The 22,255-nt window shown below is 41.8% G+C and overlaps 1 protein-coding gene across 7 annotated transcripts in view; it reads left to right on the forward strand.

Moving 5' to 3' along the window:
- The window catches only part of LOC142370262 (partitioning defective 3 homolog), a 333,677-nt gene extending 312,969 nt beyond the window's left edge, over window positions 1-20,708 (forward strand). For 4 of the 7 annotated variants that reach the window (XM_075452749.1, XM_075452748.1, XM_075452751.1 and 1 more), the window contains 3 exons: window positions 964-1,084; window positions 12,435-12,562; window positions 17,161-20,707. In XM_075452749.1, the coding sequence (XP_075308864.1) occupies window positions 964-1,084; window positions 12,435-12,562; window positions 17,161-17,590 (679 nt within the window). In that variant the 3' untranslated portion in view covers window positions 17,591-20,707. Of the gene's footprint in view, window positions 1-963; window positions 1,085-12,434; window positions 12,563-17,160 lie in introns of all 7 variants that reach the window. The other 3 variants (XM_075452746.1, XM_075452752.1, XM_075452747.1) reach the window with 2 other exon arrangements.
- Window positions 20,709-22,255: the final 1,547 nt, after the last annotated feature.

The following is a 22,255-nucleotide window of genomic DNA, read 5'->3' on the forward strand; positions in this document are numbered from 1 at the left end:
TATCATCAGAGGGATGTGCTCATTCTAATCTGCAATTATCACCATAATTGCGCTCAGAATCCTCTGGGCCCAAATAAGCAATCACTTCCACCACTGGTGTGCCACCTGTGAGTGCTACTCAGGAAGACACACATCCTTACACGGTGACGGGTCCTTGTTGCGAGGATCCATTTTTGAAAATGTTTTTGTCTTTGTCCCCATTTGTTTGTCATGTTGCTGGTTATTGCAGTTACTTCGTCCTGGCCGACTTAGTTTCTTAGCCTTTTCTCACAATCTCTTGAATGACTTTTTTCTCTGAACACCACCCCAGTGAACACACCTCGTACTTTTATCTCCTTCTCCTTCCCTCACCCTTTCCGTTAATTTCCCTCCATCACCGAGCTCCCAAACCCTTCCACCACAAATTCCTAACCTTTGGTCACTTTCATCCCTGTGGTATGCATAAATACAGGCTTATTATCAAGCTGGTTGTCTCATCATAATTATGCGTTTTGTCATGTGCTGCCTCTGTAGCTGGTGATAAAAGGGAGAGCCTGATTAAGCTGAGGGAGCGCTATTGATTCCTATTGACAGCCCCTTCAAAGGCCTTTAATGAAGGAGATGTAAATAAGGCTTTTCCACAGTGTGTAATGACTTTGTACCATAAAAGGCCAACATTTTTCTGCACTGCAAAAGAGACATGCATCACTCACAATGGTGCACAAGGACACGCCTTTAGTTGTGGGGATGCTCATCGGCAACAGTTGGAGTGAGCGAGGGGTGAGAAAGCACGCAGAGCTGATACTTAGATATGCAAGCAGGAATCATGGCTCTGAGATCAAAGGATCCTCAACATGATTTAGAGGGTTAGATTTTACAAATGAAAAAAAAAAGCACCTGTAACAACATGCTTGTTTAACATGCTTTCTATATTTCTAAAGAAGAAAAACATTTACACTCCTTTACTCTTCATCTTTCTCCCAGCAGCCAGATAGCTCCCAGTAACCATGACCGGATACAGAGGCTGAGGCACGAGTTCCAGCAGGCCAAGCAGGACGAGGACCTTGAGGACCATCAGCAGACGTACAGCTTTGACCAGTCCTGGGTGAGTGTCCCCTAAGGGCCCCTTCCCATCAGAAGGGTGCTGAACTGCACATAAAGGACATGCGGCTTCATGAGTCACCAGCTACTTAATCTATTCTTACACTCACACCATTTTCCTATATGTGGATTCCTTTGTCTCCTTGTAATGTGATATTACGTCAGTGTCACAAGTCTACCTCTGTCACCAGCAGACTTAAGTGTTAAGTTTATGTATATATTTATTTGTGATGTATATATGTTTATTTGTTTGAATTTTTGTATTTGTTTTGTTCTTTTAGTCACTACACAATTCTTTTGTTTAGATGTACACAACACAAGTAAATTGTGGTACTTTTGTCATGCTGTTAGTACAAAAAAAAAAAAAGGAAAAAAAACCACTGCTGATGAATGACACTTTTCTCCTACATTTATACCCAGCTGAGGATATTTAGTGATACTTATCTGCAGACTCCAATCAAGTAGTGTCATAAATTCGTCCATCCTGGGTCCAACTCTAATAACAATCTTCTTTGTGAAAGGAATAAAAATTGAAATAACCTTATGTAAAGCACTGCACAATGTCAGCTTTCACAGCATCCTTGATATGCTTCATGCTTGATTTGCTTTGCCTGATGCTGTCACCTTTTTGGACAGTGAGTGCTGTATGACTGCCAGACTATCTGACTCTACTTACTCAAACATTAGGCTTCACTACCAAATTTCTCATATCCTGGTCCAATCTTTGACCTGAGACTAATTGCTAATTGCTTGTCTCTGTCTGCATCTTGTCTGTCCTGGAAATGTGACACACGCCTCACACACGGAGGAGGGGAGGAGATTAACAAGGGGAATATTTGGTGAGACTATTCGAGACTTTGAAACAATACTTTAGGGACAGTGAGCAGCACTTTTCAGTTTAATTTTCATTAGACTTGATTAAAGGGATTTTTTCTAAATTAAAATTTGAGAGGAGTTTCTCTAAGCCCATCTCCTCAAATGTGATTGATCTACAACAATGGGATTTTATTCTATAAAATTGGAAATTTGTTATCACTTTAATTCCTTTGTTAATCCATTCTGACTCGGTTTGATATCAGTCTCTGCAGTACATTAAAAGTTCAGCTATAATGAGAGTTTAACTGAAAAAGCAATTTATTTAATCTCTCTACTATGATATAATTGATGAACTTGGGCTGGTGCCCTATTATTTACCTGAGTCTACTGTGTGTTAGAGCACGAAAAAGTCACGGTAGACATTTTGTTTGATACATGGTTTCATTTTAATAATTATCAGACTGAAGAGCCAATCAGATATAACCAATATTGTCTGCATGTCTACATGTCTGCATATTATCTATGTATTTGCCTTGTAATAGTTTTGGACTTACTTTTTCTTTTTTGTGACTTTAAAAAAAAAAAAAAAAAAAAAAAAAAGGTTGAGCAACAATTGCACCAAGTAGGGCTATTATCTAAATGATGGGTCAGAATGTCAGACATTGAAAGTTAAAATATCTTGGCAACCGATGTTTTTTTTTTTTTTTTAAAGAACTATCAGTTTCAGTTTGTCAGTTAAATTGGTTTGGTGTGGCAGGCATATCCTGCCCTTTTATTTTCCTGCTGTCGGAATCAGTTTGTGTTGAACAGCAGCAGGCAGCGTTCTTCTCATTACATTCTTATAAAGCAGACTTTTTGGCTAAGAATTTGCATTCGTTGTTGTTTGACTTATGGTTTAGAAATCACTGGCCATAAATCAATCGCTGTTTTCTTTATCTGTCGCTACTCCTGTTCTCTTTGAGATGAAATTTGTTTCTTCAGCACTAATCCCTCTAAATCTTTTTTATTCAGCCGAGCTTCGAGCCCCTAATTGTTTGTGACCGTTTGCACTTTTGGGCATACCACTGCTATCCCAATTGTAATAAGGTAAAGAACCAGCCCTTGAGTATGCAAGTCTATATCATAAGTCTTCTTAGTTGAGTCCTCTGAACGATCATTTAGAATTGCAAAGCTTGCAACAAAAAACAAGGCTTTTCATATATACCTTTTCAAGCCAGGACAAATGCGCCTACTTTGTACGTCATGTCATGTTTGAAAGTACAGAGGTGGAACTGGCTGTAATAGGTGATCTGACACTTATACACCTTTGAGCCAGCAAGGGAGATAGTGGCAAAATGGTCCCGCCTGTTTGTGTGCTATGCATTAAGCAGCATCTAGGAACTCATCACTTGAAATAATGATGCTTTCTTCACTCACTTCGTCACTGTGGCTGAGCCGAGTCTGTTTGGCTTGTCCATATTACCAAAGAGTAACTGCATGGGTTAACAAAGATGTCTTTTTTTGATAGAATAACAAAATGAATTTTGGAAAGGGAGAAAAAAGAGTAACAAACCTGTCACTCTTTACTGTGTATTTCTAAATGGATTATAAATCTGAAAGATCAATACAACTTTCAGGAAGTGCTTTAAAATGTGTTTTGTGTGTGGGTGGGTGTGACTTTTTGTGTAGGTGATGGGTTTGAGGCAGTAGCCATGATTACAGCATTTTTAGGAAATGTGCTGGACTGCATCAAAAAATGTGACCTAGCAGTTGTGTATCGCTCAAAACTGTTAGGGCTATACTTTGTTCTGAAATTGATATCTGGTTCTTTCGTACAGAGGACCTCACTCCATGTCATTTCTGAGAATTGTCCACGATGATGAAAGCGAAACCTTAATGACCTCCACTTTTACAAATCAAAACATTCAGTGAATGTTACCAGGAAAAGCAAGATGCTTGAACGAACAGTTAAATGCCTACCACATCAAAGTCTGCAGCACTCCTCTTTGCCATTACGATGCACATTGTCCCTAAGTGCTCAAGGTTACATTGTAATGGGTTCAACACAGTTCTACCCAACAAACTAGAATACGAGCAGCTGCCCAGAGTTTATGATTCTAGAATCAAAATAATCTTTCCTCAAGGTCCATTTCAAAGATGTGGTGGGCCATATCACATTGGATCTTTAACAGCAGAGTTTCCCAGACGTTATGGAAAAAAAGAGCATGTTAAGACGTTCTCTATTATGCCGCTTTTTGACTTTGAAAAAAGCAAAATCCTCATTTCAAGGAGCTTTCAATCAAATGGTATTGCAATGCCAAAGCCCTTCACAGAATTGCCACCTGAATGTGGTTGACGGGTTTGAGAGCCTTGCACCAGGCCACCTTAGGCCAAAGGTCAATCATGAACTTCTGAGTTGTGTCATCTGACCTGCAGCCATATGTCTTGGATAATCTGGTGAAGAGAGGTGCAGAGCTGTTACCGGAACACCACCAGGTAGGGAGTTGGATCCGTTGGCGGGAAAAACTGAGATCTTTAACTCGCACCTTTGGGAGAATTTTTCTGACATACTCACAGGTTTGGGGCATAGAATCTGAAAGGCCATGTTCAGGACCTCCATTGTGGATGCAGCTTCTGAGGGCTGTGGCCTAAAGGTTTTCTTGCCTGTCTTGGCAGTAACCAGTGGTAAAGGGCTGGGGTGGGCGAGATTCACCCTGAGATGCTAAAGGCTCTAGACATGGTGGGGCCGTCTTGGCTGACACACCTCTTCAATGTTGAAAGGAGGTCTGTGGAGTGGGATGGTTCCCATTTTTAAGAAGAGAGTGTGTTGCAACTACAAAGGAGTAACGCTAATCAGCATCCCCGGGTAAGTTTACTCTAGGGTGTTGGAGAGGAGGTTCTCACCGAATGTTTCGGATTCAGGAGGAACCGATTCAGGAGGAGTTGTGTGGTTTTCACCCAGGTCGTGGAACAGTGGACCAGAGTTACTGAGGGGGTCATGGGAGTTTGACCATCCAGTCTGCATGACTTACAACCATGTTCCCTAAGGGATCATATGGGTGTGCTGCGGGAGTATAGTGAACTATATATATATGGAATCACTTTTGCGTGCTATTTGGTCCCTGTATAACCAAAGTAAGAGCTGTGTTCTTATTCTTGGCATAAGGTTGAACTCATGCGTGCTGCCCCTTCTCACTGATCCTGTTTGTATCTTCATGGACAGGATCTCTAGGTGTTGTCTGGGAGAGGAAGCATCTGCTATGTGAACCTCAGGGTCACATCGCAGCTTTTTACGCTTGATGTAGCTCTGTGGGCCTCTTCAAGCCAAGACCTCCAGCATGCACTGGAGTGGTTTGATACTGAGGTTGAAGTTGCCAGGATGAGAGTCTGCTCTTCAAAATCTGAGGCCATAGATCTCAACCAGAAAAGGGTGGGGTGCTCTCTCTGGGTCAGTGATGAGGCCCTGGCTCAGGGCCTAGTATCTGGGGATCTTGTTTATGAGTGATGGGAAGTGAGGGATAGACAGACGGACTGGGGCGTAATGAGGGCGCTGCTCTGGTACATTGTGGTGGAGAGGGAGCTGATTTCTTTGTTCCAACCTTCACCTATGGACACGAGATCTGGGTAGTGACCGGAAAAATGAGGTCACGGATACAAGCGGCTGAAATGGGGTTTCTTACTACCTGAGAGATAGGATGAGCAGCTCGGACATCCGGAGGGAACTCGCAGAGGGATATCTGTTTTTTCTGTGCTGAATCACCATGGACGGCTGGTATAGCATGATTTTTGTCAGCGTTAGTTTTCCCCGTTGAATTTTGCAGTGACTAACATCCTCAAAGTTATCCAACAGACTGATGTTTTAAACTTTTGTTGAAAAAAATAACATTCTTATGAGGTTCAGTTACAGATGGAGCATATTGCTTTGGGCAGTGTGAGCTGTGGGAGTGTGTTGACAGTTTGTGTGTCGACTTCTCCTCGAAATATTAGAGACTGAGCTTAGGGTGTGTCTCTTGTGAAAAGTTGTAATGACAATGATCAGTCAGTGCTGGAATTTTCACTCCAACTTAATAGAATAATGACCAATTCACTAGAAGCCATGGGTATCATGGAGTCCTCAAGCCAAAACACACAAGCAGAGCCAGCATGTTTTCTCGGCCTCCCTCCCTCCCTGCTGAGAGGGAATTTCCAGATGTTCATCATAAAGCTCTGCATATTTTTGAAAGAGCTGCCTTTTTCTCTTGCACTGTCTGTTGCTGGCAATAAAATCAATTTGTGCTGATAGGTTGGAGCGCCCATGAGCATGGCCGAACAGAGAAGTGGGATCACCACGCTTGTACCTTGGATCAACACACTAACGCAGGGCTGGACTGACAGTCTGGCATACCGGGCATTTTCCCGGTGGGCCGACGCCCCTCGAGGGCCGGTGATGACGTTTTTTTTTAGTTTTTTTTTTTATTAATGTAAAAAAAAAAAAAAAAAAAGTGACCGGCGGGCGGCCCACGATTTCATGTTGACGGGGCTAGTCCAATGAAATCTCTCAGCACCTCTTTGGCCCGCCCCTCCCCTCACCGTTTACCCAGGTCATCAATCCTACCATTTGAGCTGAACGGACTAGGAGAGAACAGTCAAAAACCGAAATGGATAAACAACAGAAACGAAAGGGTGGTGCACAGAAGCTGCGAGATAAAAGGCTAAAAAGCCTACAAGCAGCAAAATGCGCGAAGCTTACTGACATGTTTGCAAGTGCTTTCACCACGACCACAGCACTGGGTGCAGGGCCATCAAGTGCAGGGCCAGGGCCGTCAACATCATCAGCAGCCCCCAGTGCACGAGTGTCTCCGTAGAACAGTGTAGGCCAAACACAGAGGAAGAAGCTATCGAGGTGGATTCAGAGGTGGAGGAGGAGCCAGACGTGACCCAGGAACAGATTGAGGAGGTCAGAATAGCTAGCCCGGTAAGCAGTAGGCTAATGTTAGGCGAAATGTTTGCAGAATTGTATGTTTTTTTAATGGGAGGACTGAGGACAATAGCAGAATGGATACCTCCGTGTGCGTGGAGACTTAAATGAGGTATTTATAGATAAACGACTGGTAGGCTACATCTTCACTACATCAGTGTGGGGAGAATTGATTATGCTGAAATTATTACTTATTTTATCCAGTCAGGCTGCAACACGAATAAAAAGCCTAGCCTGTTTTTTGCACAACCTTGTTGGTTAGGAGGTGGTCACCGACTGTGGTGTGTGTGTGTGTGTGTATGTCTGTCTGGCACGCGTGCACGCGCGCGCGTTTCTGTCACAGAGATCATTCAGAGTTTTTATTTTCAACTAATGCCATGAGTAGATTTACTTTATTTGAAGGTGTAAAAGTGACATGCGTCTGTCATTAGCATTACAGTACTTAAACCATCATTAATGTAGGAAAGGCTATAACGTATCCAGTGCCATTCCATTTTGTAGGCTTATGTAAAGTTGACTGGTGTGCAGATATTGCAAATATACCCAATGACATCAGTCATAGATATCAAGTGTGTCATTAATGTTTATGACACTCTCATGTAGACACCAAAGTGTTCAGTGTTATTTTAGCTTGTGATAACTATATTGTTTGCAGGTGTTACAGGTCACAGTTGCCCATGTAATATTAGTGAAACATTGCTTTGCTGAAATGGATTGGTAGGTAACCGGAGAAATACGGAATTAAAATTCCTGCCTCGGTCATTTTCGGTCATTTTCAATTTAATTGCATTTTTCACAGAAAGTGATGAGATTACTTGTGTGATCGTATAAATATTCATGGTGGGCCGCCATGGCCAAAAAATGCACGGGCCATTTTTTGGTCCCAGTCCAGCCCTGCACTAACGTTAGCTTGTAAAGTCCCTTTTTTTGGTGAAGTCTTTTGATAATATTATTACTTTATCTCGTGTCCAAAAATATCCATTGCGTTAATACAAACATCAAGTTTCCCTGAATATAGTGCTTTCGTGTTGATGGGTGCTAGATGGTGTACAGTTACTTCCTATGTGATCACGGGCAGAATAAACTTCTTTAAGATACAGTCACTTGACTTCCCAGAAGCTAAAAGTTGGACTTTAGACAATGTATCTCTGTGCAATGCTGGCGTTAAACCCCTCGGTTGTTACCAGTGGAACAATGCAGGGAGTGTGTTGCACGAGGCTGCTGAGTGAAGCTGTGCGGCAACTTAAAGAAGAATACATCACTGATGCTGGAGTTTTATTTTCTTCTTCTTCTAATGTGAGATATTAAATGGATTTTTCTTTTATTTTCAAATAGTTTTGTGCGTTTATGGCTACTTATGTGTTGTCAGTGTCTTAACTGCAAAAGACAGAGGGCAGAGCTTTCTCAGTTTTGAGAATTCAGAGCAAAACCTGATAAGAAAGCCAAGCTAAAAGCTACTCAATAGGAAGTCATAAGACAAGTGAACTTTTTGCCGTCTAAAGCAATTAACTGACTGCTGCAGAACGGGTAAAAAGTACGGGTAAAAAGTAAAAACTCTCGACAACATAACATCCATGTTGCAGCATTGCCAGTTGTTTCTTGCAACGCTGTCTGGGTTACACAATAGTTTGGTGAAAGACTGTTAAAAAAAGAATCTTCAATGTAGTGTTCTTCCAAACTGCTGTAGAATGTTAAACATTTTAGTTATTTTAGTTGGAGAAAGCTTTACACTTCTGCCCCCTTCTGAGTGGCTCTTAGTTTAGCTCGCCACCTAAGAAACCATCTGAATCTCAAAACTGAGAGTGCACTGACTACTGTCCATGGATGGTGAGACACTTATTATGCATAAGGCCTTCACACAACCCTTTTTGGAAAAAAAAACACCAACAGTGGTTCTATATCCATTTTACCCACTGTCAAAATTATGTCAAAGAGATATTTATTCACTCAGAGAGGCCCTACAAGATACTATAAAAAGCCTTATGGCAGTATTATGACTTGTAATCGGCTGTGAGTTTGGATTTTTAAATAGTGAATGCAATATTGTTTTGCTGTGCCTCACTGCTGCCAAAACACAGATAAAACGCATCTGCACTTATCAGCATATTTGTGCATAGATGTAGTCTACGCATTCAGCATTTTTATTGCACTCATTTCATTTAGATACCAAAGTGTTTACAGATAAGACAGAAGCTGCAGACAAGAGCAAAATGTTTCCAATTTTCTTAAGTAAGTGACAATATATCACAGTAACAGCACACATTCATCCAAAGGTATAAAAAGGCTCCAACAATTTGTTCAGACCTGTGTGCATCATAACAAGTCTGAAAGTGATATCAAGAAGATAACCAAACTCTGGTTTGTTGGTGAGAGAGCGGGAAATGGCAGACCACATGGATACTCCACCCGGAGCTATACACGCAGCCAACCACAAATGGACTGGGCTTGCTTCTAATAAATTGGAGAAATTGGGTTGGCGTGCTGACTTAAGAGAGAATCATCATCCAACTGGGCTTTTGTCAGGATGTGGTGTTTCACTACCATTCTCTCACTTTCGTCTTGTTCCGTCTCCTTATTAGCAACTTAAATGTCTCCCATATGTCTGTTTGTGTACGGCATGGCTGCTCTTTTGAAACAGTTTCCTATGTTGTGGCCGACAAAGATAGTATCATGAGGGGAGTGTGGGCGGTAGAGCCATATGTCAGTGTTGACCTATCGTAGGAACTTTCTTTGATATCTGAATGGTTTGTGACCAGCTCTGAACCAAGAAATGTCACGTCTTGGCTGTGCCTATGTTTTGAACTTTTAAACTTAAACTCCCACCCAGCTGCTTTCCTTGTCTGGGATTTTTAATAGCTGCAAATAAATTTCATAATTATGTCCCACTGGAGTTTATGTTTAAACAGGTGGAGAGGTCTTTCTCTCCCTCTTTGCATTGTCTGGAACACCATCAAGGAAACAAGGGAGAAATAAAAGCATGCTGTATTGACATCATTTTTCACATTATTGGATAAAAACAAGCATGGACGTCTCTTTGATTCAATTTCAGCAAATGTCATATTTCATATGACATTGTATTCCAGGTCTAACATGCAATAATCTGATTCTCCTTCCTTGGATAATGCTATTACACTGACAGATTTTCTCTCCTGGCTTTTTCTCATGCATTTCTCTCAGCATGGCATCATCTGCCTTAACTTATCAGTTTCAAACTTAAGCATCAGGCACCTCCAGGTTCCTCAGTACCTCCTTTACTACACTTTCAGAATATGCGACTAATTATTTTCTCACTGCTGCATTTGACTCCAGTAAAATAATTTCCTCTTTCCCCTTAGGGTTCATCTGATATTTGTTTATGCGTTCTACACTTTCTGAGCCCGAGGAACATGTTGATTCAGCCTGAATCACATGAGTCCAATTCTCTTTACTCATGTGAAATACCATTGTGTTTTTAGGACTTGGAGCTCTTGAGAGAGGACTTGCAATTGACACTGAATGAAATGTAATTGCACTGTTATTGCAGCTGTCCAAGTGGGGGAGAAGGCAGCAATTTCAAGAACACAAGATGTTTCCAAGAAGATGTTTTTGCTGACACTTTTTCGTTCTGACCACACACCTTTAATCCCTTAATCCATTCAGTAATGTACTGTGACCACTAGGCATGGGCCGGTATGAGATTCTGACGGTATGATAACCTTTGGCAAAAATATCACGGTTTCACGGTGTTATGATTACAGCTCTAAAATGTGTATTTCGAATGTCTGTAGGCCTATTTGAAAACAAGAAAGTTCGGGGGGCTCGCCTCCATCATACAGCCTGCAGAGCTGCCTGCTTGTCACTCACAGCAAGCGAAGGTGCGCGGGGGGGAGGGACCCCCTCTGACGAGACGTCACAAAAAAAATAAAAACAACGCTCTACCGCAGGGACGGTATGACAGAAAATTGTAGTGGTTTTGAAACCTTGACTTTTTCATACCGTGGTATGACTTGGAACCGGTAACCGGCCCATGCCCAGTGACCGCTCCACTGACAGCCCCACAAACACATTTACACAGATTTTCCAATTTTAAAAAAAAATCATTGTCCAATGTTTTCAGGGTGCTGTTCAGTTTTAAGATTCACACGGACAGAAACATAGTGTCGGCTATTGGTTAATATTTACTTAATGCATGCATGCACACAGACCTTCCTACTGTATAGGGCTGCCAAACTACCGCCCAAGCTTCTGAAAACTGTTACCCTGTAAAGCCACGTTCGCAACACCTTCTCAGCTCACTTCTCTTTAATTGGCTTGATTTGTTCTTTCATCACCCACCTCGTTAGCAGCATGCTGGTGTTGAGGGAGATGCTATTTCTATGTCAACCTCGTAGATGATCAGACAACAAACACACATATACACTTTACAAGTCAGCACTGCAGGCTTGGCCCAATGTGTGAAATGAAGCCGTAATTCATATTTTATGTCTTCAGCACAATCGTGGTGTTTACATAATATTTGTGGAGTCCTAAAACACCAAAATGAGGTTTCTTGTATTCATCAGGAAGATTTATTTCCACTACAGAACCCATAGATTCCACAGCTTCATGGATAGAAATGTAAAGCCATGCAGAACAGGAAATGCTCAACAGAAATGTTGCTACAATGCAGAGATTCAGTGTGTGTGTGTGAGACTGCTCAGCCCCAAGTCACTGAAATATCAATGAAATGTGAAGAATTCATAGACAATGAAAAATATTCATAAACTGAATTATCAATATCCTAACTATGATTCATGAGTTAATGATTATACATCAGGCCTAAATGTTGGAATAATACTGTTTATTGGCACTTTGGCAAACCGAGTGAGCTCGAATAGATTTTTTTTTTGAGGCATACTTAGTAAAAGATATCTATTTTTCAAACTTTTTCTCTCACAAAAGTGACATGTGGAATAGTCTGATTAAGCTGAGCATAAACATCATTCTTTGCGTTGCTTGTGAAGATGTGTTTTCAGCTGCAGCTAATTCTTCACCGCAGATGCTCAAACTCTCTCCTGTCAGGTGCTTCAAATCATTTCCTTTGGTTGTGCATTTTTCTCACAGGAAAGTTTTTGACCCTCTGTTACCACAGTAACTCTTGGCTATTTTTACACTTGAGCTGATTCACGGTGCATTTCTATATCACCAGGAAGAGGTTTCAACTAGTTTTCACTCCTCAGGAGTTTCTGTTCCATGTTGCAGCACATCACACTACAGAAGTCATAAGAAGGTACTTTAGGTTAAACCAGGCTTGCTTAACACTTTTAAGGTCGAATATCTTTTCAGCGCACACTCGCTATACAAGAAACATTGAATGATAAAAGAGAAATTCTAGCATTATCAAGGGAATTCTTATCCTTTGGCAGAGATGGATTTTTCAGTGTCATTGCCATCATGGAATAACACCTACTAACTAGCTGTTACTCAGGAGGCATCACACAGTCAAAGCACCTGCAATGAGGGAAAATGTATTACCGTCTCAGTGTGCATATGCGTATGAGTGCAAACAAGCATGCTTTGGTTCAGAGGGTTTTGTTTGGCTTTGTTTCATAGCTGCTGCATGTGTTCCACGTCTGTGTAACAGGTAACCGATGACACAGAGACAGAGAGTGGACGCCATTCTGCCACGGTTGAGACTCAGTTCCAGAGACAGCAGCAAGAAGACGGAGATGGTCACCAACAAACACCAAGGCAGTACAACTCTCTGCCACGGTGAGATATCTTTCTTAATTCCATCTGTCCACCTGTATGTGTACGTGCATCTGCCGGCCCCCTCCACCCCCGCCCCTGCTATGACTTATCACGTCCTGTCTGCCCTTTCTATCACAACCCGTCTACCCTTTCTCAACTCTTCATTTTTCAGTTTACATCTATTTCTTCTTCTCATATTTTTGCCTTTGGTCACTTTTTTTTTTTCCTTCTTTTTTATTTATCTTTTTAGATTCCCTCAAAGGCAATCACCACAAAGCTATTTTCAAATCATCTCTAGACATTCAGATGATTTTGTAGCAATGGCTTTGCATGATATGACTGACACTCAACTTTATTAAATCAGGGCTGACCCCAGGAACTGACTTCTTGTATAATGAATAACATGTTGGGGAGTTTTCTCTTGGCTTCTCTCTCCCGCCTTTTGCAACTCGAGATCAGAGCTTCAAAGACTGCTCTTCTCCATCTCCGTCTTCCTATTTCAATTTTTTTTAGCACATTTGTCAAAGAGATGCCAATAAAGCTTACCGTCTCTTGCCTCTTGAAGCATTAGAGAGAAAATAGAGTGTAAATATTTACAGTTATCGCTCAATAAAGTGTCTTTACCAGTTCTCTGAAGATTTCTATTTTGGCTTTGGCCTGTGTGCAGTTTTCTCCATCAACAATTTCAGGTTTAAACGGTTTAAAATTCAAAGTTTATGATAGAATAAACATTGAATTATTGATATTAAAGCCATCCATTGTGGATTTTTGGTTTTATGAAATGTACGGTATGCCTAAAATGCTGCCGGTGAACCAAAGATTTATTCCTGTTCTGCCCGTTTCCAATTTAAACTAAGAGAGCACTTAATGCGAAAGCCATATAGTGGAGGTCTATTTGCTCTTTTTCATTTTCATGGTCACTCGCTAACGTTACAATTCTGTGTTCTTTTATATTTTCTCCCAAAGGGAAGTAATATTTTCAAGCCCCTTCCCTCTGCTACTTCTGACCAGTCCCGGTTGGGTCGATTAAAACATGTTCCTGTCTATGACTATGGATTTGTGGTCCACATGGACACATAATCAATGCGGTCTGTATAAGCTTGAATGATCTATGCATTCCCTTCAAAGGTGTTATCTGCTGGCATCTCATGTGATGTGACAGTTGCCTCGAGGCCCCCCCTCTGTGAGTTGCATCTCTTGGGAATATCCCTCTTGCTGACCTGGATATGCATTTTTCTCTGACTCTCATAGTGTCTGTGAGCACAGAGTCACATGAGCTCAGGCTGGATGCTTGTTCCAGGCAAAGGCTTTTCAGAGCTCGTGCCTTGTTGCGGATTCTCATTACATTTTCACATTAATAACCACAATTCATTCCAACCTCAACCACCTCTCTTTTTGGAACTACTTCATCCGGTCCTTCTCTGCCAAAACAGGAAGCCTGAGCAGTCAGCCTTTCAGCTGAGAAGGGGACATTCCCTCACAAGAAAACCCTTAATTTCAAAGAGCTTCCAGAATAAGCCATGGTAGCCAGTTATCTGATGACGCCCGGGCTTAACTCTCTGTCTGGGATGTGAGGATTGGAAGTGCACTAATGAAGGCTTGTTGTCGGAGCAGGATTAGTGATGACAGGCAGCGGAGGGCAAGGAGGCCATGAGAGGAACAAGTGTTTTAGAAGGAGAGAGAAACCACTGATTAGCCTGAACACACACACTAAAAAAATACACTTAAGCACACACATGAATGTCGTCAAGATAAGGTTCTTAACTGTGGCCTCAGTTAACTGCCTCCTTTTGCATTCTTCAGCCAAAACAATATTGTTTCACAGGATAAAGAAAATATTATCTCAGATTTTTAGACAGTTTATATGTGTAATATAGAAGAGATTGTTCCATTGCCTGTTGGATACATTTGGGGTTTCTCTCTAATCATTTTGAGTCTGTGCATGTTTGTGTGTGTGAGTGTAATCTTTCTCCTCATTCTCATAAAGTCTGATTCTTCCCAGCTGTTTTAAAGAAACACACAGCGGCCGCAAATTTTTCTGCGAGCCAACTTCCTGGCTTTGTTTGTTATATTCTGTCACACTAAATTTATCCTACTCTTTTTTCATGATGGATTCCCCATCCCCTCCCTCTGTAAAAGTAACTAATCTAGTCTGTGACATTTTCTTGCGAAAGGAGTAGAGGTGATAAGAGAACAAGATCTTCTGACACATCAATCACGGTTACATTCCTGTGGAACAATGCCATTTTTGCTCTCCCTCCTTTGCTGCGGAAGACTTGCCCCTGAATCTGTTCCTTCCTGTCTACTTTAAAACCTAAAAGGTCATTCTGGAAGCGTAGAGCGCTGCCTTGTGCAACAGGCATTCTGGATTTTTAAACAAGCAGCTCCCTTATGAGCAGTTCTCGCTGTTCTGGAAGCCAAGCCGGGGTGTAAATGCATGGCGGTTCGCCCAGACAGCAAAACCCAGATATGGAGCATGTGGTGTGGCTCTCTCTGCAGTCTGTCCCTACATCTGCCCTTCCACCAATTACCCTCATACTTACTCTACATGCATGCACACATGTTTGTCGTGCACACGCATGGCACAAAATGCATACACATTTGTGTCCACCTCCACATGTGTGGACCTAAGCTTAGAAAGTCGCACATACTCACGTAGCAGTACCATGAGCTGCAGCCCTTCCTTTGCCTTATGATCCCATGGACCACAGAGGCTTCAATCAGTAAAGCTGGAACAGTTTGTAAGCACTCATAATATTGTGCAATTTAACAAGGGAATGCTATGAAACCTTTCTTTCTTTCTTTTTTTTTTTTGGATTAAAGTCAAACATCTAACTTGAATGAAATTAACAAATTGGTTGACATGAGAGCAGTTCCCGAAAAAGTCAAGTTCAATCAATCAGATGATTCAGAAAGTTCAGGGTCACGGTGTTTGTATGCTATTAAGCAGTCCAAGATCAAATTTATCTGCCATGGTGGTAAAGACATTAGCAGGCAAGCCAGCCTGAAGCAAGATGGTAAAGTGAATGAGCATTTCAGTGCATTGCTGTTCATTTTTCTGTGTCTTCAGTTATTTATTTTCCATAATCACCACGACAACTCCAAGAAGAACGTTTCCAAACTTTAAGTGACCCGTTGCTTCAGATTAAATTTAACTTAAACTTCATTCAGAAAAATACAAGTTATAACTTAAAAACCCGTCTTCAATGGAAAATTAATGATATATTGCACATCACTGTTATTAATTTGCTGACTTTATGAGCAAGTAGATCTTCTGTGAACTTTGAGCCTGACTTATATTATGAGCGTGCTTAATGGAACGAGCTCTCGGTGTGGCTGACTGTGTGGTTGGGTGATGTACTTCACCTATTGATGGCACCCCTATAACACTGACACTGTTTTATTGGTTTAATTGTGCTCTCCATAGCAACCGTGGTGCATTTTATATTGCCTACTAGTTTTATGAAATAAGAAGCTGCTGCAGTGTTATCATTGTGTTAGTGTTCCACTGGAGTTCATTACCTAACATGAAACTTGAAGGAGAAAATACAAGTTGCCAATTCACTAATTTTCCAACTCGTCTCCAACTTGTTATTCCAGTGCACCTATTTTCTCTCTGTCAAGCAACATGCTGCGGCTCATGCAAAGATGGTAGATCCTTTAAGCTGAAATGCTCATGGTCCGAAAAACAACAATAACCTTTTTCTGTCTCATCATGCCCGATCCTCTCCAGAATGAGACTCAGATCAACAACAAATGCAGGTGTCCTGGCCTAAAAGCATCCTGAGCCACTCTCTTCTCCTGAGGTCATGTCCTGTGAGCTCAAAAACCTTTTAAGCACAAAACAGCTCATTGAGGTGTGAAGGGGATTTCTCTTAGCACCCTTGACTCGAAAGACAGTGTCACAGGTTCCGTTGCACATCAGCCTTTAATGGATCCTAATAATAGAGGGCCAGAGTCAAACCCAGCAAGAGAAAAAGACAACAACGTTCCAATGAGGGCCTTTCAAGGCTGATTTCTGGAAAAGAGGAGCTTGTATGGCAGAGGTTGCTTTTTTAAGAAAGAGAAAGAGAGACTTGAAACGGCTGCATCTCACGCTGTCCTGTCAGTGTCGGGGCGGGGAGGCAGGCTGAAGATAAGTGGAAGGCAGATACTGCTGTGAGGCGCTGCCATTGCTCTGTCTGTTCTGTAAGTGCACCCATCTGCATCTTCAAAAAGGAGTTAAATGGATAAAAGAAGCCATTTTTTTCTCTGGGATGTCTTAGGATTTGCAGGAATTGATTGTCCTGTAGGCATATTAGGCTTCTGACATTTGTCTTCTGTCTTTATGCACTCGTGGTTTTTGTGGGACTGGATTCAGTGAGATCACACAGCATGCTTATACAGATCCTTCTTTGCTCACCTCATGTTGCTTTCAGTATTTTAAGTGAGTTCCTCAAACCATTTTAATCGCGTTGTGGGATTTTGGTGATGTTCCCTTGTGGGACGGCAGGCTCTGTAGCAGGAAAACAAAAACTTTTTCAGCTGCAAAGAGATGCTCTGTACTTCTGTTCCATTTAGATTTGACTGCTGTTTAAGATAACTAGAAGTAACCTTTCTACTTGTCTCTTTATCTTTAGGCAACCTCGAAAGAGCAACAGCACAGTGGCCCAGGACTCATGGGACAGAGTGTACGCACCACCTGAGGGATTCCAACCATCCAAGGAGAACCCTCACTACTCAGCGGGCCAGGGGTCTCGTAATGGTTACCTCGGAACTTCCAGCTTTAACACCCGCGTCCTTCTAGAGACCCAGGAGTTGCTGAGGCAAGAACAAAGACGCAAAGAGCAGGTGGCCAACAAAGCCAGTCAGCCTCCTGCACAGGAAATCCCCTTCGGCAGCACCTACGACCATAACAAAGAGCACAGTCAGGCCCCGGGCGCAGCTCCTGTGAAGAACGCATCTCTATTGAAGGGCCCCTACAGACAGGACGTTCCCCCATCACCTTCTCAACTTGCCAAGTTCAGCCGGCGTCAGGGCTCAGAGAAAGGAAGGCTGTTTTATTCCTGAGACATTGAACATGGAATATGGAATGATTTTGGGAAGTTAGGATTGCTCCTAACAAGCTTTTACATGGCAAAAACACAAAGGGCAACAAGCCCGTTTTTTATAGAATACAGAGATATAAAGATTTTTATGGGTCATTTGTTTAAAATTGTTAATATTTTGAAAAAAAGATTTTTTTTTACGACATGAGCTGTAATTTTTTTCTTATCTGCATCAAACAGAAATCATTTGAGAAGTTTTATTGTTCAGAACTCTGATCATTTTATTACGTGTAAGTGCCTTTTTGATTGTCCACCTTTTGTAGGCATCCACCTCGCTTGTTAACCCATCCGTCTGACACATTCCGCTGAGCACACATCATAGCAGGAGGTTATGGGGTTGGGCCACATAACCTGACCCAAGCAACATGACCTCAAGAGCACGACACACTCCACACATGCCTTGTACCACCTGGATGATGGCATTGACCTTTGCAGATGCCATGTTTGTGTGAATGTGGCTTATTTTTGGTGTTCGTGGGGACTTTATTTGGCAATGCACTAAGTGTGCATTGTGCGTGAGGATGTGAATGTGTTGCCAAGAGCCGACAGCTCAGCTGCAGACGGCGAGTGGAAGTTAAGAATCTTTTGTGAACTGTGGAGTCGGAGCTTGGATTGTGGGCTGCCCACCCGCCCTCAGTTCAGGGAAATGCCCCTTTCTGTTTCAGATACAGTCCTTACTCAGTCTGTATCCTCCTTCCAACCCCATCTTCTGTTCGGCATGATAATCCCGAATTCTCTCCTCCTCCCGGCTGGCTGCTTTATCTCGGTTTTTCTTCTCTTTGCATTGTCACCCTCGACATTCTCGCTCTCTCAGTGGAGGAAAACGGCTTTAGACCTTCTTTATTCTTCTGCTCTGCTCCACTCACCCAGGAAAACCAACTGTATAAACGGGGTCAGGTCTGGGTTATTAATTAATGTGCTTCATCAAAAATGAATGCGCCCCTTTGTGTATGTTGGTTGTTATGTGTGGAGAGGGGGGAGAAATGGCAATGTTGTCAGTGCGACTCTGGCCCTGCCTTCACCTAGAATGTTTTGGTTGTAACCAAAGCCGGCTCTGGGTGTCTGACTTCTCCCTAATGAATATTTCATCGGGGTGGTTACATGGGGAACCGCATCATCTGTGCAGTGGGTGACCCTGCTTATCGACAGGCCGCATACAATAAGGCTGAATTTGTTTTCCCCTCATGATTGTGTCCGTTGATAAACCAAAAACAATAAAACAAAAAAAAACACTCAGGACCTTTTCAATGTTCAATCAATGATTAGTGGGGCAGTTTTCAGAGTGTGCATTTATGTACATGATTTAAACTTGTATTTATATTTGAGAATGCAAGATTCTTTTAAACAGATGTTCTGAGAGCGAGACCATTTATTTCGAAAGGCAGAGATGAGGATTATTGTTGGATCCCAGTTAACAATGGCTTCACCTTTAGATCGAGCAAAGTCATTAATCTTTGTGTTTATATGCACTTGATGAACCAAGTTAGCGGGCGGTGGGAATCTGAGCAGGCTGGCAGTGAGAAGGTTCTCCTCTGTGATCTCGACATTATTATTTAAGCCTATTTCAACTGTAACGATCAAACATTGGAACTTCAAAAGGAATGTGTTTAAAATTTTACCAGTTGCTCAATTTCTGTTAGTTTCAGTTTTATTCTGTTTTGAGATATTTTGTATAGGATGTATATTTTCTTAGTGTGATGATTTGGCCTATAATAGATGTGTTTACATGATGATTTTGCATCAAATCCAGTTTTTGATGAGAATATTGTGTCCACGTGGAACATGAGAAACCTGGTTATTTAGGGTTTTTTTACAGTCATTTGAGTATCTAGTTTTCTGAACATGTGCGTGTATTTGTTATCTGAACAGATACAGTTGTATTTAATACCTTGACGTACTTGCGTGTGCAGCACAAAGCCAGGATACTGCAATAATCCAGCAATAAGCAGGATGCTGGCGTATATGTAAGCACAGTCATTGCTGTCACACAAAATACTTTTTCTGCCGGAATCTCAGCATGTTTTCAAGTCAAAAATCAATTTGAAACCCAGTTCAGAGCCAAGAAGCTGCTGTCTGTAGGCAAAAGCCAACAAATGGAGTCTCTAATTTATATAGCAACTACAGAAATTAGTCTAACAAATAATGCAGAATGCAACCTTGTTGCCTGGGTGCATGTAAAAGCTCACAGAAAGAAGTACATCGCTTTCATTCTCTGGTTTCTTATGAATTCATGTGAGTCCTGTGTTTAGGTTTAAGACCAGCATCAGGATTATGGTAGAACTCACTTTATTTACTACCGTTTTCGATAATTTGATCAGGAAGCGTCGTCGCAAGTAAATAAATGTAAGTGTTGTCATGAATGTTAGATGATATAGAAAACAGCGGTGCTTTTGTCTACCAATTTTTCCAGGTTGCATTTGAATAGGTGGGCATGTGTTTTAAGGGTCTACAAACACTGCCAGTTACTGGATTAACCAGCCTGCCTTCAAATATGTCTCAGCAGCCGTATGAACTCGCTGGCTGCTGAGTGGGAGAGCAACAGTGGGAGAGTAGGAGGGAGAAAAGATGGGAGGCCTGACCTTGGAGATGATTCAGTCAATGGTGTAATCACTTCCAGCCCTCTGAGTCTTCAGTGCAAACATGGGGTTAACATTGAGGCAGTGCTCACTTTTACTGTCTCTTTATATTATTTATCGTATTCATCTCTCTTTTATCTTTTTGTTGTGTTTTTTTTCTCGGGCAGATTTGCTGGTTCGTGTTGATGAAAGTGGCAGCGGCTGTGTGTGTGTGTGTGTGTGTGTGTGTGTGTGTGTGTGCGTGCGTGCGTGTGTGTGTCAGTGCGAGGGGTTCAGATCCGACCCAGCAGCAGTTCTAACTGATGTTTCATGTCTCATGGTGAACTGGAGGGGTGCTTGCATTAATGAGCGTGTTTTTTTTTTTTCTCTCTTTTTATGCAAATCTGATAATATCCCATAATGCACATTTATTATTTGTGTTGTGTAATTAATGTTTGTGAACCATCATATGGATTTTTCCATAAAGCTAATGTTTCTGGGGGGGGGGGGGGGGGGTTAAGTCCTGGGAGAAATGAGGAATATATTATTGTTACATTGTGTTTTTATGGCCATCCTTCATTGTGTTTTATTACCCACAATATGGTACTATGCTGGTAAAAATGACTAATTTAAGCACTGTGCAGTTTTCCCTTTTAACAACAGTGTGTCATTAAGACATGTTTCTGCTGTTCTCTGTACATTCAGTATAAACTTTTCAGTAAATAAATTGAGGACACTTTCAGTCCCTGAAACAATTATTCCCCTTGACTTCATTGCTGGGACATTCACAAACGGTTTATTTTCTTGATAGCACCCCAACGCAAGTAGAATAATTAAAGAAATTCCAAATGAAACCCCTCCACTCCTGATAAGTCACCAGAACAGCTGGCCAGGAGGTTTTGTCCAGAGCTGGCTTAACTTCTAATAACATCCTGCGATGGCTGTGGTGGTGATAAAGACAATAGTCAAATTTATGATGTTCAACTCCAGGGAAAGGGGAGGTTTTAGAAAGGCTCTCTTGTATCACAGAACTCCTGCCAAATCTCCTTCATCCCCATAAAGGGAAAGTCTTTTGATAGTATCTGTCTGTTCAGGGTGAAATATTCCAAATAGCACATGCATCAAAGATAAAGACATCCATTCATCTGTATAGTACTGTTGGGGATAAGAGTGAAATTAAGGTGAAAAGGGAGAGAGAGGACCAAAGAGAGGAAATTTAGCCCGGCTGTCAGAGGGCAGAGAGTGGCTTTAACCCTTAATAACACTTTTGAATTGGGAGTTTAAAAGCGCCTCTGAAGTAACTCTGCTCTTAACATCCCTGCTGAGCCACAGCCTGCTTCCCTCCATATTACCTTTGAATGAGGGGTCAATAGAAAAAATGGAGAGAAATGTTCCATGTATTTTCTGTAGTCTGCCTTTACAGTCAGATGCCTTTCAGACACCCTCAGCAGTGTTTCAGCGTTCACCTTACCACATACAAAGATATTGTGAAAGTCCCTTTCACCCCAGACAAAAAAAAACCATCAACACCCGCTAACATCTGGCTCGCGTCTGTAGTTGTAAAGGGCACAATTGGCTTTAATTCACATGTTAAATGACCGCAGTAGTCGTGGGTACTTATTTGCTCTAGCTCCAGTTGTCAGTGATGGAAACACGATGGCCTATGTGGACAAGCTTATTTTGGACACCAGTTTTGGTGCTTTGCAATTCTGAACGCAATTTAAGCTCGTCACTTCCACTGTCCTAACCTCAGGTTTTACCATTCTGAACCCTGTCCCGTATAACAGCATATAAAGAGCATGCAGAAAACCATCAACACCATCATCACTACAGAAATGACATCAGTGGCACACATCCAGCCGGCGTTTCCATAAAGGTAATCTAAATCCATTTAAACCCAATAAAACACAATAGGTCTTATTCCGGGATGATAGAGCACGCTGTGTGTTGCGTACTCTACTGTATCAGCTTGAACACTTAACACTTTGAAGCCTGAGGGAACAGTAAAGCTGTCTTTGGCCCCGATCTGTCCGACCATTACTCACACTGAAAGAGCTCTGCTGAGTCTTTAA

The sequence above is a fragment of the Odontesthes bonariensis genome, chromosome 20 (genome assembly GCF_027942865.1).
Source record: "Odontesthes bonariensis isolate fOdoBon6 chromosome 20, fOdoBon6.hap1, whole genome shotgun sequence".
Taxonomy (NCBI): domain Eukaryota; kingdom Metazoa; phylum Chordata; class Actinopteri; order Atheriniformes; family Atherinopsidae; genus Odontesthes; species Odontesthes bonariensis.